General features: G+C 45.4%; 1 protein-coding gene across 3 annotated transcripts in view; it reads left to right on the top strand.

Moving 5' to 3' along the window:
* The first annotated feature begins 2245 nt into the window (after nucleotides 1-2245).
* LOC108884963 (metabotropic glutamate receptor 7) overlaps nucleotides 2246-17206 on the top strand; it is a 189972-nt gene continuing 175011 nt past the window's right edge. For 2 of the 3 annotated variants that reach the window (XM_018679118.2, XM_018679119.2), the window contains exon 1: nucleotides 7886-9314. In XM_018679118.2, the coding sequence (XP_018534634.1) occupies nucleotides 8802-9314 (513 nt within the window). In that variant the 5' untranslated portion in view covers nucleotides 7886-8801. Of the gene's footprint in view, nucleotides 2348-4503; nucleotides 4591-7885; nucleotides 9315-17206 lie in introns of those variants that run through there. The other variant, XM_051074565.1, reaches the window with a different exon arrangement.

The following is a 17206-nucleotide window of genomic DNA, read 5'->3' as shown; positions in this document are numbered from 1 at the left end:
TGTTAACGTTGGAGTGAATCTGCTCTTCTAACCTCCACACAGACGGCTCTTAGTGAACTTGGTAACAGACACACAGGTCTGGTAATAAGGTGTGTGTGTGTGTTTTACCTGCCCACACATTCCTCCACATGGTGCTTAACCTCTGTGTGGACGCTGACCAGACAGCAGAAGACTGTAGATCAATACGGTTTACTGTACAGTTCAGCCGTGACAGGAAATTGATTTCCTCCCCTGATGTAATATTTCTGGGGCATAAAAAGTGTCTGTATGACAGAGAGGTGGTTCAGTGTAGGTTTTTCCCTGCAGCAGATGTAACCTTTACCAGTCATCACGTTAGTTGAAGTTAGCTCAGACCCGTCCTGACACAGCAGCTGTTGAGCTGAGTCTGCAGTCGTCGTGTTTTAAATCGGAGCTGTCTGACACACGTCGCTGCTTTCAGCCGTTTAGTCGACTTTCTGTCATTCTTCCTCCACAAGCAGGAGACAGTGGTCTGGCACTGACTGCTCTCATCTGACTAAGTAGATTTACTCCAGTACTTTAGTGATTCTGAGAGAGAAACTGAACCTGAACTTGCACCTTATTGAAATGTGATATCGTGCATTATTCTACAAATCATCACTGTTCATTTAATCTGTTTACCAGGATTGTTCTCAGTGTGACACAGGCTGTGATGTGATGGTGAGTCTGGATACAGGTTTTTATTCCCCCTCTGCTCCTGGTCAGTGTTGCACGTGCCTGTCATGCAGAACTGTTACAGCGCTGTACGAGCGGCGCTGCAGATTCACAGTGGTGTGAAAACGACAGGCGACTGTGTCTTTTTGAATCACTGAGTCTGAGCAGTTCTCCTCTTTGTAGGACAAACACTGAATCCTGACTAAATCACTCACACAGACTCACTGCACACTCAGCTGTCAGAGTCTGTCTGCGTGATGTGTTCAAGTGCAACTTTTAACTGAAGACACGAGGTGACGCAGTGTTTGATCAGCCAGCGTCCGGTTCTATGAGGTCGGCCTGGTTTGTCAGGGCCTGACAGGGTCTGTTAGAGGCTGCGACACTAAATCCAACATGAATAATCCACATTAGAGAATCTGTCCAGGATGTGGTGGACAGAAGACAAATGCAGGCAGTGAAAAGAGTTCTTTTAAAGTAAATAATAATAACAGCTGATAAAAACACAGCACTCTCGGCTTGTTCTGGTTCTGTAGCTTGTAAAGAGGTTTAGTTGACAAGTGCAAGGCTGCTGTTTGGAGGAGAGAATAGAATAGAATGCAACTTTCAACAGAGTGAAAAACTGTCTTTAGTTCAGAACAACAACATGTAACAGAGAACAAGTGAGATGAAAAAACACTTAAAGTACACCAGTAACAAAATACAAATAAAATACTTCAACCATAAAACATTAAGAGTGGTAGCTGAGGTTCACAGCTTTGTCTCAGACTGAATATGGTCCCCAGAGGATGAACCCCACAGACCAGCAGTGATACAGGAAACACAAGGCTCTCGTTTTCCTGCAGTAACATGAAGATACCTCAGTTATATTTGTAATTAGCAGATGTTAGCATGCTAACAGGCTAAAGGTACTAGCTGTAGACTCTTTCTTTCAAAGAGCAGCCTAAGTAACCTCCCAGAGTTCAAACTGAAGAAGTAAAGGATGAGGACTGTTTGTCAGGGCGCTCAGGGCTCAGTGTTTTTCTCTGGTCCTCGGTGAACAGCTCACTCTGCCTCATCTTCACAGTTATTTTGCTGCTGGTGCCAACTGTTCCTAAACCTGCACTTCAGAGCACTGAGCTGTGATGGTTTTAAAAAATGTTGTGTGCATATCTTGAAAATACAGTTTATATTTTTGTATAAACTCTGTTTTCAGGCAGCAGCTGATAGACAGAACTGACTCTCTTTCCTGGACAGATCCCTGCGGCACAGAGTGAGTGCTGTGGTGAAGCGAGCATGCAATAAAAAGGAACTTCTCCATCAGCTACATCTGTATATTTATTTAATCTGCAGCGACTAACCAACCGTGACACTGCTCATAATGTCAGCTCTCTGTGTAGCTGCCTCAGTGATGCTGGACTGGTTACCCTGATATCTCTGACATCTGACGTGAGTCTGATGTTGAATGTCTGTCTCTGGAGAGTTTCTAAAGAATATTAGTCATCCTAACATAAAGTGTGAAAACTTTAATTTCATTTCAGGTAAGAGGGAGGAGTTAGAGGAAGCCAAACCCAGCGAGTAGGACAGATGATGGGGGAGGGATGATTGTGTCGAGCACCCAGTTTCCATCACGCCACCGTTCAGGTCGCGTTCTTCGTCAGACGCCTCAGACCTCCTCCTGCCTGAGTGTCCATATGTGGTAAGAACGTCATGACTGGACTTCAGTTTCTAACTGTATCTGATGTAGGAGATAGTTACTGCACAGTGAAGTACTTGTACTTTAACTACGTGGAGCTGAGAACATTGCTTCAGTAGGATTTGTATGTGGGACTTTGACAGTGTTTTTCCATTGTTTCACTCGTTCTTTAACTTCATAAAGCTGAATACTTCTTCCACCACTTCATACTGTATGTTCCCATCTGTTAAATCATATGGCTGAAAGCACAAACAGACACACTCGAGTTGATGTAATTATAGTAAGATTTACTTCACTTTTCTTCCTTTCTTCTGGGACTCCATGTAAAGAATCTCCACAGGCTGTGAGCTGTTTATGAGCAAAAACAAGCCATAAACATAGAGTTGATATATAGCACAGCATGCTTGATAACTATTGGGAGCATTTACCCCGGGAAGATAAGATAAGACCTCCAGCAGCTTTAGAGCTGGTGGCTTGGCTCCAGCGCAGCGCTACAGCGGCTCCTCCTGCCATCTGATTACAGCCGAGCTCTGCCAACAGAGCTGCTGTTTCTACCTTGAGACGTGTGTTGGTGATTAATTATGGTTATTTTTCATTTTACACTCGGAAATGTCAGCCAACTGATCAAGCAACAGCCACCTAATCACGTTTCGAGGGCTCTTTATTCAGACTTAAGTTATGCATTAAATTAGTGTACTCAGTGAGAAGCCACCGGCTCCCTAAGCCTCTCTGACCTTTCATTGATAAAAAATTGTCAGTAAGTTGTGATTCAATGCAGGAGTATGGTGCCTCACAGTTAAATGAAGTTAAATGTAATTATCTGTATTTTGTGCAGGTGCCAGCATTATGAGGAATGACTTCAACAGGGAGTTAGACAGAAATTCTAAGACAGAGAAAATATATAGAGATATTATACTGTCACTTATATTTAGACTCAGGGATTAAAGGTGATATATAAACAGGAATAAACTGTAGCTCCACAGAACTGTCTCTGTAGTGATGGTGTTTACTGTATTACTGATACCAAGGAAGAGCAACAGGACAGTTAAAGTCAGGAGACTGTACGTCAGCTAACATGCTAACATGCTAACATCCTGTCGTCTAGAACGATCACCATCTTAGTTTAGCATGTTAGCATGCTACACCTGAGTTCTGCAGGTATTTAATCATAAACCAAAGAGCTGGGCAAATTAAAAGTGTTGAGCTGATGGTGGCGCTAGAGGAAAAGTCAGAGGATCATCAGAGTTATTACAGGTCATCCTGAGGGGAACATGAACAGTCACTGAGGTATTTCACTCTAAACCACACATGTGAACCTCATGGTGGTGCTAGAGGAAGGGTCAGGGGATTACCACAGTTAGCAGGATTCATCCTCTGGGGAACATGAATGCATCAAGGTTCATGGCATCTATGGAATATTTGTCGAGATATTTCTTTCTGGAACAAAGCGCAGACTGTCAGGGGATTGTCAGAGTCAGCAGATTCACCCTCTGGAGAATATGAATGAACTTTGCTGAATCACTGAGTAGACACATGTTTGTTATCTAGTTTAGTTTATGTATTGAATGTCTGACGAGTTCAGTTGGTTTTCTCTGCTTTTCTTGAGTTGGCTTTGTATAACATTTTTTGAGAATTATAAAATTATACTCAGGGTTTGGTTTTTGCACTTGGATCTTATTAAACAACTTTACGCAGTTTTGACTGTTGGACCTGATTGATTCGTGGATTTATCTGTGTTTAGTGATTAAAAATCAGAGAGTGCTAATACATGGGAGCTGAAATTGGTTCAACATGTTCCTTCCCTCGTGTTGTCGCTAAAAGTCGTGCTGCAGAGTTTGAATCCTTTGTAGCAGCATGAGGAGGATTTACAGGATTCAGTGGGTGAAGCACAGAAGGCATCAATAATTCCAAATCTGAAAATGTTAGGAAAGAGCTCAGATGAGGAGGAAGGTTGAACTTTATACTCGACCTTTTCACCTGAAGTACATGTGAACTTTATATTTGACCTTCAAAACTTGGAGAAGGGTCAAAAGTTACTCCTTGAATTTTTACTCAGGGCCTAAAGCAGGAAGACTGAGCGGAGCTCTCCTCTAACTGATCTCAAATGATTCAAAGAATGAACCACACCGTCGTCATGATCCCACCTCTCACTGTTTCAGGAGGCGGAGGCGTGTGTGGCTTCGAGCAGATCCTCCACCTGGACAGGGAACAGCAGAGCTTCCTGTGGAGGAGCAGGCAGCGTGCAGGTAGGTGAATTCCTTGTGGACTCTCTGACTGGATGTATGAAATTTGATGGACGCAGCGGTTGTCGGCATCGAACATGTGACCTGTCATTTCTCAAACTGCTCCTGTAATTACCACAGCAGCTCCCCTCTCAGTGTGTCTCTGAGTGATTGTTGGATTGAGGGGTTGGTTTTATTCCTTCTGATAGCTGAGTGCAACGTCTGAGTGAAATTCAATACCACAATTCAATTTCCAAGTAATGTGTTAACAAACTTGCACTTAAAGCATTTTCCTATGGAATCAAATGAGAGACATTTTGTCTGCGGTTTGACAGAAACACTGGGCAAATATGGATCATTTATCAAATGCGTTTTGGCTCAGCGAGTGTCCTTGAGCGCTGAACTTGCTCACACTCCATGAGTCACTCTGGGTGAGACCATCAGCTAGATGCTAAAAAACATAAATGAAAGAATGGCCTGTCTTGTTTTCCTAATGTTATGGAGACTCATTTTTCATTTCCTCGGAGGTCGTTTTTACATCCGTCCTGTCTCACTGTATGAGAGCTCACAGACGCTGCTGTTACAGACTGTTCACAGCAGGAACGTTATGCCGCTGTTCCTTCTTGCTGTACAGTATGAAAGGTACGAAGGCGGAGCTAGAGCTCAATCAGTGTCTGTATGTGTCAGGGGTCGTCAGTACAGGATGAGCTCAGTGTAAAAGGTGCTAATGAAATGTGAGAAGTCACCGTAGGCTACGTTTCTGCTCATTGAGTGGTGTCTGCCTCTGCAGTGTCACCGTGTGATGTATTTTAACAACACTACATAAAGAAACCCACATACCTTCCAGAGGAGGACTCTCTGTTGTACAGGTCTCAGGGTCAGGGTCTGTTGGCCTCCGCCAGGCTGCTGTGGTTTCTGATGTGCTCTGAGCTCCTGAGGTGAATCCTCAGACAGGAAGTTTAACGCCAGAAAGACGATAGATCAGGGAAGAATCAGCAGCAAGGAGAAGTGTAGGCAACATTTCTTGTCTGGAGGTGCAGGACTCTGAGGTTATGGTCTTTATGGGAACCTGGCTCCAGTCCACCACAGAGCTGTGAGGAGGTTCTGGTTCCTGAAACACCAGATTTTAGTTTACTGTCCTCAGTGATCCAGGAGAAAGTAACAATCACATCCTCAGCCTCTGTTGCTACGGGGACAGCCACAGGTGAGAATCAGAGCGATACCAAATCAAAACACTTGTTAATTTATCAACAGAACTTATCACCATGGTTACTGGATTCACAGAGACTGTTTCCTGTTGACCTGAGCGTTTACTGCTGCAGCACTGACCACAGATTCAGACCAAAAACTGTCATTTACTGATGCAGTGGTGAAAAATGCAGAAAAACAAATGACTGATGCTGCAACAGGACGTCACACAGACTCTAACTGTGGTCAGCTGAAGGGACATAACAGCAGTTAGAGTTTGTAGAGAACAACATTAAGATTAAAAAGGCTTCCTCACCACATCCCTGAACTCTCTCACCTGTTTTCTCAGAGTCTGAATGAGGTGCTGTTCTCTTTGTCTCTGTGTGACACCGAGTCTTTCCTCTGACTCATTAATCATTTCGGTCATTCAGACTTTGACCGGACGTGATTTCAGCTTCATGAGCAGAATGTTAAATAGCTCTGCCTCAGGGGACCACGGCTGCATTCCAATACCTTCACTTTCCTACCCGCTCCATCCTCTCCTCTGACTCTGACGACGTCTGTCGCCCCGCAGCGCTCCACATGTAACTGTACGACTTTGAAAGGCTGGATTGCAGCTGTGACTCCGAGTGAAGCAACATTTACAATGAAACACAGTTAGATCTTAACAGGTTGAAATGAGTTAGTTAGTAGTCAGTTCATTAGCCTTGACTTCCTGTAGAGGACGTAACAGCTGGATATCAACTGAACACAGAAAAGTTCAAATCAGTTAAAAGCAGTAAATCTCAGTCGTCAGCTCAAGTACCTGAAGTACTCACTCGACTTCTTGTTTTCAGGTTTTATTCTGGGACATAAAATGGGTCAGTAAATCCCCCACTCCTGATGTTTGAAGCTTTTACGTGTCTTAAAAAAGGCGGTTGCTAACGAGTGTCTAAATGAGACTACAGAGGTTGTCGGGGACGTTAACATGAAAACCCATCTACTCACCAGTCCACCTTTACAGCCTCGTTGTGTTTCTACTCACGCTCTTTCAAACTCTCACTAACTTTCTAAGAAGAAAGGCTTTTGTAGAAGAGCTCAGAGCTAAATGAAATGACCAGTTGGAAGCTTAGTGGTGGAGACGTTGACGTCATGTGACCGTGGTGTAGTTGGTTTATAGCCTAACATTAGCTTCTTACTTCAAACATCAGAACAGTTGGATTAGCTTCAAACATCTGATGAAGATGATCTGATCAACTAAACCTGAAGGATCAGAAACTTTAGCTGCTCACAGTTTATTTTCTGGAATAATCCAAAACACTAATGAAAAAATCCCATTGGCTTTCTGTGGAGGGAACCAGAGTGATGCTAACTTCAGGGCTGGACTACAGAAACACATCATCCCTGTGGGAGTGTGTGGAGGATTGAGGAGGACCAGTGAGCAGAGCTGTCTGTTATTACACTCTGTTAAAACAAGTACATTCATGTTAGAATACTTTATGATTTCACATGTTCCTTTATTCAACTTCTTTGCTGAGTCGTTCGTATTGTGCACACTGGCCCCTGTTCTGTGTTATCCTGGTTCTGTATGATCAGAACTGGGTGATCCAGATCTCTGTGTGACTCCAGCAGATTCCTCCACATCACACACACATTATTAACCAGAGGTGAAGCCGAGGTGAACATGAAGCAGGTCCCTGGCTCCTGAAGCCTTCTCTTACCATAAACGGCAGGTAAACAGCAGGTGATGAGGGAGTCAGGCTCAGCACAGAGTCTGTCTGAATCAGGGGTTTTAACAGTGGAGGGGGGGCGACCTGGACGGACTTTAAAACCTAAACCAGGGCCAGTTACAAGATGATCCTCCCCCTGTTTGCCGCCTGAACTCTGGTTTGTGTCGTGAATCAGGTTTATATTCTGAGCGGACACCAGGAGCCAAACATTCATCAGGGCCTTTTCTCTAGAACCAGAAACACCAGACTCTCCCTCTTCTTCTTCTCTGCTCCTCATTCATAACAACAGGAGCTGTCGATAATTCACAAGAGAGAAAACCTGTTTGTGTGTGTGTGTTTGTGCGCAGTGTTTTGGCAGCCGCTACCTTGGACTGATAATTACACGAACGCGCGTGGGTGGATTGTGCGCGTGTGAGAGAGGGCTGGTGGATGAGAGAGAGAGGGAGGGGGGAGGTGTAGCTCCTCGGCTCAGAGAGGAGACAGAGGAGACAGAGGAGCTCTCTCTCTCCTGTCAGTCGGACTCTGGCAGCGCTGAGACACAGCGGAACTACACTTTCCTGCTTTTCCAGCGCGCAGCATCTGATCCCAGACCAGGTGACCGCGGACCCGGGCAGGAGGAGGGGGGCGGGATGAGGATCCTGTCGCACGCGGCTCGGCTCCCAGCAGCAGAGCGCAGTTATCTCGTGCACTCAGCAGCGCGTGCTGCGCCGTTTTAGCGCCTTCTCTCTGCTCCTTGTTTCCAGGCTCGAGGGAACTCTCAGAGCCGCCCGGTGTGTCTCCGCAGGTGTGACCGTGTTTCTTTCCTTTTTTAAAAGTATGACATCAGTACCGACCGTGGGCTGGGTCCTCCACATCTCCACAGACGGAATACCGGGACAGCTGACCGGAGTTACCGGAGTGCTCCTTCTCCCTCCTCGCTGCTCTCTGTGAACATCCGCTGATGCTGTGCTGCTTTCTTCCTCTCTCTCCCTCTGAAATCCTGGGATGGGTTTTCATGCAACAAGCGACCGCGGCTGCGTGCGGCAGCGGCAGCGGCAGCAGCTCTGCGCACACTTAACGCAGGACAGCGCTCTGAATCAGTGGCTGAGGCTGGTGTGTGTGTTTGTGTGCGCATAAAGGCTCTACCTGCGGATTTAGCGGGCTCAGGCACCCTGACACCCGCCTCTGTCTCCGGGTAGACGGTGTTTCTCTCAGCTGGGTCGAGGACAGGAATGAACTCGGCTGTTGGATTTGTTGAACTGTCCTAAAAAGTCCCTGCACCTGCACTGGTTCGACGTTTTTCAGTCAGTCTGTGGCGGAGCCGCTTTGGTTCCGGTGGGGAGGAGAACAGCTCTCACCATGGTCAGACACGCTCATCATCTCCCCCAACTCAAACCCTGTTTCACGTTCCGGGTGTTGTGGATGGTTCAAGCCTTCATGGACCTGGCCGGCTCCCAGGAGATTTACGCGCCGCACTCGATCCGGGTGGAAGGCGACGTGACGCTGGGGGGGCTCTTCCCGGTCCACGCCAGGGGGGTCCCGGGGATGCCGTGCGGGGACATCAAGAAGGAAAACGGCATCCACCGGCTGGAGGCGATGATGTACGCCCTGGATCAGATCAACGGCGACGACGAGCTGCTGCCCAACGTCACCCTGGGCGCCCGGATCCTGGACACCTGCTCCCGGGACACGTACGCGCTGGAGCAGTCGCTGACTTTCGTCCAGGCGCTCATCCAGAAGGACACGTCGGACGTGAGGTGCACCAACGGGGAGCCGCCGGTGTTCGTCAAACCCGAGAAAGTTGTCGGGGTGATCGGAGCGTCCGCCAGCTCCGTGTCCATCATGGTGGCCAACATCCTGCGCCTGTTCCAGGTGGGAGCCCGGAGCTGTGTCCTCCTCACACACACACACACACACACACACAGGGTTCAGCTTACTAGCTCCTTACACATTCCTCTACCCCCCCCCCCCGGTGTGTGCTGGGTCAGTCAGCTCAGCAGGTGTGGTGACTGTAACCAGTCCTCATCACTGACATGATTCCAGCTGTGTGTTTGTGTGTGTTTGTGTGTCTTCCTGTTCTGCTGTGAGAACACGGACTCACCTGTGTACATACCTGGGTGTTTGTGAGACCTCTCTCTGCTGCTGTGTTTGAGGAGTCACCCTCCAGCTGATGTTTCTGTTTGCTTTGTGTCTAGTTTATTAAAAGGGCTGATGTTGAAGTTGGTCCTCTGGTTGGTGTTTTCACTGTTGATGCTCCACATGATGATTCATGAGCTCTTCTTGAATGACGTGTTCTTCCTGCTCCATTTTGGCCTCATAGTTTGTTGTTGTTCATTAATGTAGTTGTAGATACTCGTGCACTAAAACCCTCTGAGCTCAGTATTTTCTGTACGTCTGTGTGAGTATGTGACAGTTGTCTTAGTCTGGTTTCGTCGCCTGTATTTAGTGCCCTCTCCTGAAACAGAGATGTTCATCTCAACAGGTTAAGTAAAGGAAAATAAAATACAAATGAAGTGAGACAGGAACATGTGTTCTATGTTATATGTTTGATTCTGGCTGATAAAGTTTAGATTAGATCAGATTGAAGCTGAAGACAGAGTGAGGTGGAGGGAGAACAGAGAAGCATAGAAACGCATGGTACTGACTGGAGCGAGAGACATAAAGTGAAGACATGGAGAGAGGAGGGGGGGTGACTCTGGTTCCCCTCCTCCTCTTTTGTTGCTTCTTGTTGAACATTTGATCCTTTTCTCCTTCCTCCTGTTAATACACAGCTCCCAGCTCTTCACCAAGTCTCCATATGTCTCATAATTAGAGGCTGTTCCTTTAAACCGTCCTGTCCGACTGTGTTTCTTATCTGTTCGTATTATGTTGAAGGGCTCCAATAATATTAGTGAATAACTTAGTGAGTCAGTAAATGAAATATACAGTCACTTTATTTAACTATGGAATCAGCCTGGTGCCATTGGAGATAGTTTATTGCAGTAGAGGATGTTGTCCTTTTTCCAGACCCCTCCTCAGCTCCTGCTCATCCCTCTACATCATTCTCCACTGCCTCTGCTGTCTCTGCTGAAGCCTTGCTAAGCTAAAATAAGCCAGACTAAGCTAAGTTAGCAGCCCTGAGCCATCGTCTCGTCCGTCGGTGAAGGTGGAGACTGGTGGTGGTGGTTATGCAGTGACTCTAGCTCCATGATCTTTAGCTGAGCCTGACGTGTCCTCAGATCGTTTAATGACACGTGTCATTAACTTGATTAAATTGGTCTTAAAACTGTGACTTCGAATCAATCTCACACTGTTACTGAGACTTCTTTATTTATTTCTGGTTCTCACAGCTTAGTCATTTTGGTCAAGTTTTCAGAGCTTTGGTTTTCAGGCCGGCCTACCTCTCACCAGTGAAAAGCTGGTTTTGAAAAGACTTTAATGTCCAGGAAGCTTCAGACTTTAATGGCCGCCAAGCTCTGGATGTTTTTAATAACAGGCTTTGAAAAGCTCTTTCACACTTCTTTCTTCTGTCCCAAATTTCTCGGAGCACACAGCACGAAGATGCTTTTTTCTCCTCACATTTTGTGGCAGAAATAAAATTTTAAAAAAAGCTGAGCAAACCATGACCTCTGGTCACAGAAAGATAAACAGAATTTAATTTAATTTTTCAGAGAGGTATACTTAATCACCTCTCCTCTGAAGAGAAGAGAGAGTGAATGAAATGAGGTCTCACAGGAACTCCATTAGATTCCACCATGTTCAACTGAAATGAACATTTAAGTTGGATACGACACAGCAGCGTACCTGTGGCAGGTGTACAGGACTGTACACAGATTTGTGTCTCACATGAATGTCCAGAGCAGATTTCTGCAGGTGTAGCTGAAGATAAATGGGTCAGATATTGAAGAGACGAGGAGCTGTGTCCGTCAGAGAGGCAGTAAGCTGAGGCTGGTTACCGCTTCCCTGCGAGGCAACACTCTGTGGGATGAAACTGGAGGGGTAATTATTTTCCCCTGTGATAGGAGAGTCATCTGTTCCACAGCTGTTTTCACTTCATTACGCCCCTGATGTTCCTAAATGGCCTAGTTGGCACCGCAGTCGCACCACAAACACATTAAGGCTTCACCCCCTGGACTGCTCCCCCCTCCAGTGGATCATGGGTCAGGTCAGAGCCGGAAACAGATTTTTACAGTACATGTAGGGCAGTCGTGCAGCAGTAAATCGGGGGTGTCACATTTTTTTTCTTTGATTTCTGTGGCCATAAATACCACGGTAACGCCCAAGGTGACGTCTCTCTGTGAAGTTAATTCATGTTCTGTCACATATGATGAAGAAAAGCAGCAAATGTTCATGTCTGAGAAGCTGAGAGCAGGACATGTTTGATATGTTTGACATTTTCAAAAAGCTGAACATTTATAAAAATGCACAGATCTTCCCAGTGATGCATCGTGGCAGTGTGTCTCTCTGCTGCTGGTTCAGGCGATGTAAACACTGTTCTCCTGAAGCAGAAATGAAACCTGCACCACAGTCAGAGCAGCAGCTGACCTGTGAGGAGGCACGTCCAGTTTCCTGTTCACGTCAGCAGGTTGGTGAGCTAACGTTAGCATAACAAGCTACAGACGCAGACGAAGACCGACTATGGGCCTGGTTCACTTCTTACTGTGGCTGTTTTACCTGTTTGACAGGTAAAGAGGTGACGACTTGGGTCTGAGCAAAACAAGAGTCCAAGAAAAAAAAACTACAGCATCAGTTGTTTCATGTTGAAGTCACAGCGCCCTCTAGCTGTCAGAGGGAGTATAACTATCATCTGTCAGAGTGAAAGTCGAGATGGATTCACCAACAAACCAGCAGATGTTTCCCAAACACAAAATCCTGACAACAGCACTGTCACATCATCATATCAATCATTTATTTCTACTAGTATTTATAGGATTTCTATACAAGCATCAGGTCTGGGAATTATTACAAAGTAAACAGCTGATGAAATATTAATGAACACAGGAGCACTGTGCTGTGTTCCTCTGAAAACAGTGACAGTCGCTGTAGTGATGTTATATAAATGTTGTTGTATCAGTACGTTTCCCCTCTGTTTACTGGAAAAACAGCCAGAGCTGAAACTGTAGTTTACTGATTAGTCGATGGACAGAAAATGAATCCGTTTTTCAGACAAAAATACCAAATATTTTCTGATTCAATGTGAGGAGCTGCTGCTCTTCATCATATCTGACAGGGAACTATATATAAATAAAGCTTTTAAAGTCATTTTATTTTATGGACAAAACAATGAGTCAGTTCATCAGGAAAAGAGCCTGCACTGACTAAGCTTAACTGTGAGGTGCAGCCCTGAATCCAGCACACCTCTGCTCATTACCTGTTTGTCTCATCAAACCTTTGTGTTGTTTACCTCTCTCCCTCTCTTTGCTTTCCCCTCCCTCTCTCTCCGGGCGTGCTTCATTAGACCATAACACCGGGCGGCTCAGCACAGGTGCACACTGAGGAGAAGACACAGGGTCATTAAACCCCTACTGTCACTCCACAGAACAGAGTACACCCCCTGTGTTAGCCATGAATTTAACTGAGCTTCTCCCCATCTCTCTGCTATAACAACCAAACAGTTTGGCTGCAGGGTCACAGCAGCTCTTTATGAGCAGTGCTATTGTTTTTAATTGAGAGGGAGGGTGTCTCTGCTCGCCGTCTGTGTGAGCCACATCATTAGAGTGGTCGGTGGGTCCGCCTGCTTTCAACAGATAAATCATGAGTGGATGTGTTTTGTGGAGGTGGTAATGGGAGTTAATGGGCGGGATGTAAGCTCCAGCTCATTAGGTACATACAGTGTATTATGACTCCACTATATGTGACAATATTAATGTTGATAATGGGGTGATAGGGCTTGTATTAGAGAAAACACATGTAGAAGCAGAATGACTTTTTCCACTCACTTCACCAGGAACAACCAACGTGACTCGGTTTGTTGCTTTTCGTACATTACAAGATAATTCTACATTTAATTATAGAATGAAAACAGGATTTTCTTCCACTGCTGACAGAACATGGGGTTTGACAGGCGACTATAGAGACACAGAGATCTGAGATCTGAGTTGGTAGAAACACTGGCAGGATCCCAGGGAAAGTACACGTGTTAAAGAGCTGCAGGTAATCTGATGATGAACTGGATGAAGAGAGGAAGAGCTCATGTTACGGTCAAAGTTACTTTAATGTGAAAATTGCCTTAATTAGTTTATTTCTACGTTCATACAAGTGCTTCAGCAATGCAGTCACACATAAAGTGATGGTAAAATAAAGGATAAAAGAGAGAGGTTGAATAAGCTACAGATAAAATGATTATTATAATCTGGGAACGTTGTCCTGTCTGATAGGAAATGATTCTCTGTGGGTCGTGAACCAGACTCCATGAACTCTGAGAAACTGACATTTCTTTGTCATTTTCTGACATTTTATTGACAAAACGACGCAGTTAAGACAGAAGATAATTAAATCAGTGTGATAATAATTGATACTTTTGGAAGGGGAAGTGTGTGTTTATCTGTCAGGAGGAAATGTGAGGAAATATTAGTAAATGTCATCAGTTCAACATAAAAGACCAAAGACTGGATGAGTTGTAAAAGTCAGTGCTGGAGATAATAATTGATTAAAACTCCTCCTGTAGAGCTTCTGTCTGTCTGACTTCATGAGTGTTAGTGAGCAGGAGGCCACTGAGGGAACCAGGAAGGTAAACTGAAAAAAAACAAACAGGTTGTTTCATTTCTGCTCTTTTGTTTCACGACGTGAAAAGTTCTAGTGAAGCTGCAGATTTTCCACCTGCTTTTCTCAGATGTTAAATTTCACACTTAGTTTTCTGCTGCAGTGGTCACTTTGCAGTCATAAATCAAATACAGTATTTCTAAAATCCTGCAGCCCCTCCTCCTGTGTTTTCAGCTGAGCCATTTTACATCCAGGTTTCTGGTGAGAAACCTCTGGGTTTAAACAGCTCGTTGTTTTGGTTATGGTTAGAGGTTGGTCAGTAGAGAAATGAAGCTCACGGAAAACAAAAACTGTGTGGTGATAACACGTGGAATAACAGTATTACGCAGCAAAAGAGCGACATCATTTTTTGATTTTGTAGATTTTTCGGAGCTTTCTCAGACATCAGCCAATCACAGACTGTCAGAGGCTCTGGCTCAGAGGATCCTGCCAGTTGTTCCTCTGCTTCAGCAGGACTCACACTGTCCCACCAACATCCTAACACACACCCAGAGGGAGGGTCCTTCACATCTTCATGTTGTTTATTTGTCGCTCCCTCAGTGTGTGAAGGTTTATTCATACACAAACACCATTTGACTGTTCAGTGCTGATAAAGAGGCTGCAAATCCCCCCGAGTGTAAGACTGAACATGCTGTCCATGCATGGATGTGTGTTGGACAGTTAAACATCATGTAGTAATACTCTGTGTGCTAACAGTTCATATAGGTGTTTTCTGATCCCTCAGCTGAGTTCTTTATTTCTATGTGACCACACTTCAGTTTATGAGAAAACAATCATTTTATTTACTGACACTCTCCGTCCACTGTCAGAGCTGAATGGATGAGCAGTGACTCATGTGTGTTGGCTCTGAGCTCTGAGCTGGAGTTAGAGATGCAGCTTACTCGACGAGTCTTCAGAGATGGAGTGATGGGAAGTAACGGCGTTGTCGTCCTGGTTGGGTGAATAGGCATCAGAGAGCATTTAAACTGCATGACAAGAAGATTCTCTATTCAGACCAAAACAATCCTGTTAGCTACCGCAGCAGGATCTCCCCACACCACCACCACCACCACCACCACCGTCTGTTCAGCGTGGAGTGGAAACACTCTTTAAAGTGCTAAATATCAGACCTGGGTCAAACACTGTTTACATTATACTGTGTGAATATCTGGTGGGTACTTCAACATAAATACTGAGAAGCTCAGAGTTAAACATTTAAAAAAGAAAAGCAACATGCATCCTGCCTCAGCTCACAGGGAGAGGTCCCTGCAGGGTGACTCTCTGGAGGGTTTCTGTCTGGAGTTCATGTGAGCGTCCTCTCACTGCTCCACTGTCCTGCACTCAGGTGCATCAGACACTGAAGGAGCCTTTAGACTGGTCTAAGTTCATGTCACGCTGCAGGAGAAAAGATCCACGTCAGGTTGTGTGAAGAATGGATCTTAAATTGACCACAGTTGATCTGTTTTTCTTCTATTTGATGACTCTTGACTCGTCCAGGTTGTTTCTTTTGCCCCCCTCCCCTGTGCAGTGCATGCTGGGACACTGAGGCTGAGCAGGGATGAGCAGCTCTAAATGATTGAACTGATGAAGGAATTTGAGCTGGATCTCTCTGACACTCTGAAACTTCTTGATGTGGACGTTCCCTCCAGACAACTCTAAATCTATTTCACACAGTATCCAACCACCACCACTGTGAGTAAAGGCTTTGCCACTTTTCTGGGACTGTACTCTATATTTCTGGGTTCCACGCAGACTCATAACTCTTGGATGCTCTTTTTTTTTGGCCTATATTCATTGAAGCGCCTCAACAAGAGTGCTGATTCGTTAAAACTGTGCTCGTGTTGGATGTAGATGCCTCCACCTTGCATCATTACTTTCCTAACTCTTCCAGGTGGGAGTGGAGCCACGCTGCAGAGGCTGTGCAGAAAAAAGATCAAACCAGTGGCAGAGGGGAAGCGAGGTCACGATGCATGTCAGAACAAACTGGGAACCAAAAAACAACAACAGCAGCTTTCCATGTTCCTTCCTCAGCACGGCGGCTTTCATCACACAGGAAGCTCCTGTTTCTAGAGACGGTTTGAAAGCATTTCTTGATCTCGGCTTCACTTCGTCGCTTGTTGCTGGAAGAAAAAAAAAAAACTGCCATTAATGAATATGAATGAGTTTCCCTCCAAAAAAAGGTACAAACTCTTCTCTATGAAGCAGAGCTCTGAATTAAAAGTAGTATCCATTATAATCAGTCCACACATCACAGTGTTGTGCTAATGAAATCGCTGCAGGACTGTGGAACAAATTATACATCGTATCACAGTCCGACTCCTCCTCTATTAGAACTGGCAAAATGTCTGTTTTTATGATGAAGGTGTGAAGTTTTCAGGTCGCTCGTTCGTCTCGTTCGCCTTGTTCACTTAGGCTGATGAGATTTTAGTGGTCAAAGGTCAAAAGTCACTGTGACCTTCATGCACTAATTAACTGCAGCTGGACCTGCTGTTGGAGGCATATAACCATGATTATATTATTAAGGCTTATTGTTACATATCTACGTGTCTTTAGGCTTTAAAAGCTTTTAAACTGAAGCCTGTAGAAACCCTGGAGGAGGCAGCAGCACAGTCACCTCCCTCTCAGATTTTTCTCTCCTTGTTTTCTCCTTCTCCTCTCTCCCCATTTTCGACCCTCAATCCTCTCGCCGCCTCCTTACAAAGCTGCAACCCTCGCATTCTATTAATCCAGCACCCAGGAGAGGCCGCTTCCACTCTCAGCTGCTTCTCTCCTTGTTTTGGGGCGTCTTTGTGTTGCTGCTCAGCCTGTCACAGCTGCTTGGGAAGCCTCTCTCTCCTCGCTGTCCTTGCTAAGTATAAAAGAATTGCTGTGGTAGACTTAGTCAGCCCTGTGAGACTCACAGCCACACAGGCCCATCTATTACCGACAGAAAAGCTCCTGTGGGTCCGGACACTGCTCAGACTCTGTTTCCCCTGTTAGTCGGTGCACTTTTCGATTAAAAAGCCTTGATTCAGCTTGTTGATACTGATTTTACATCAACGCAG

Source organism: Lates calcarifer, linkage group LG12, assembly GCF_001640805.2.
Source record: "Lates calcarifer isolate ASB-BC8 linkage group LG12, TLL_Latcal_v3, whole genome shotgun sequence".
In the NCBI taxonomy this organism is placed as follows: domain Eukaryota; kingdom Metazoa; phylum Chordata; class Actinopteri; family Centropomidae; genus Lates; species Lates calcarifer.
The sequence above is the reverse complement of the archived record's forward strand: the minus strand, read 5'-3'. Positions and strand labels throughout refer to the sequence as shown.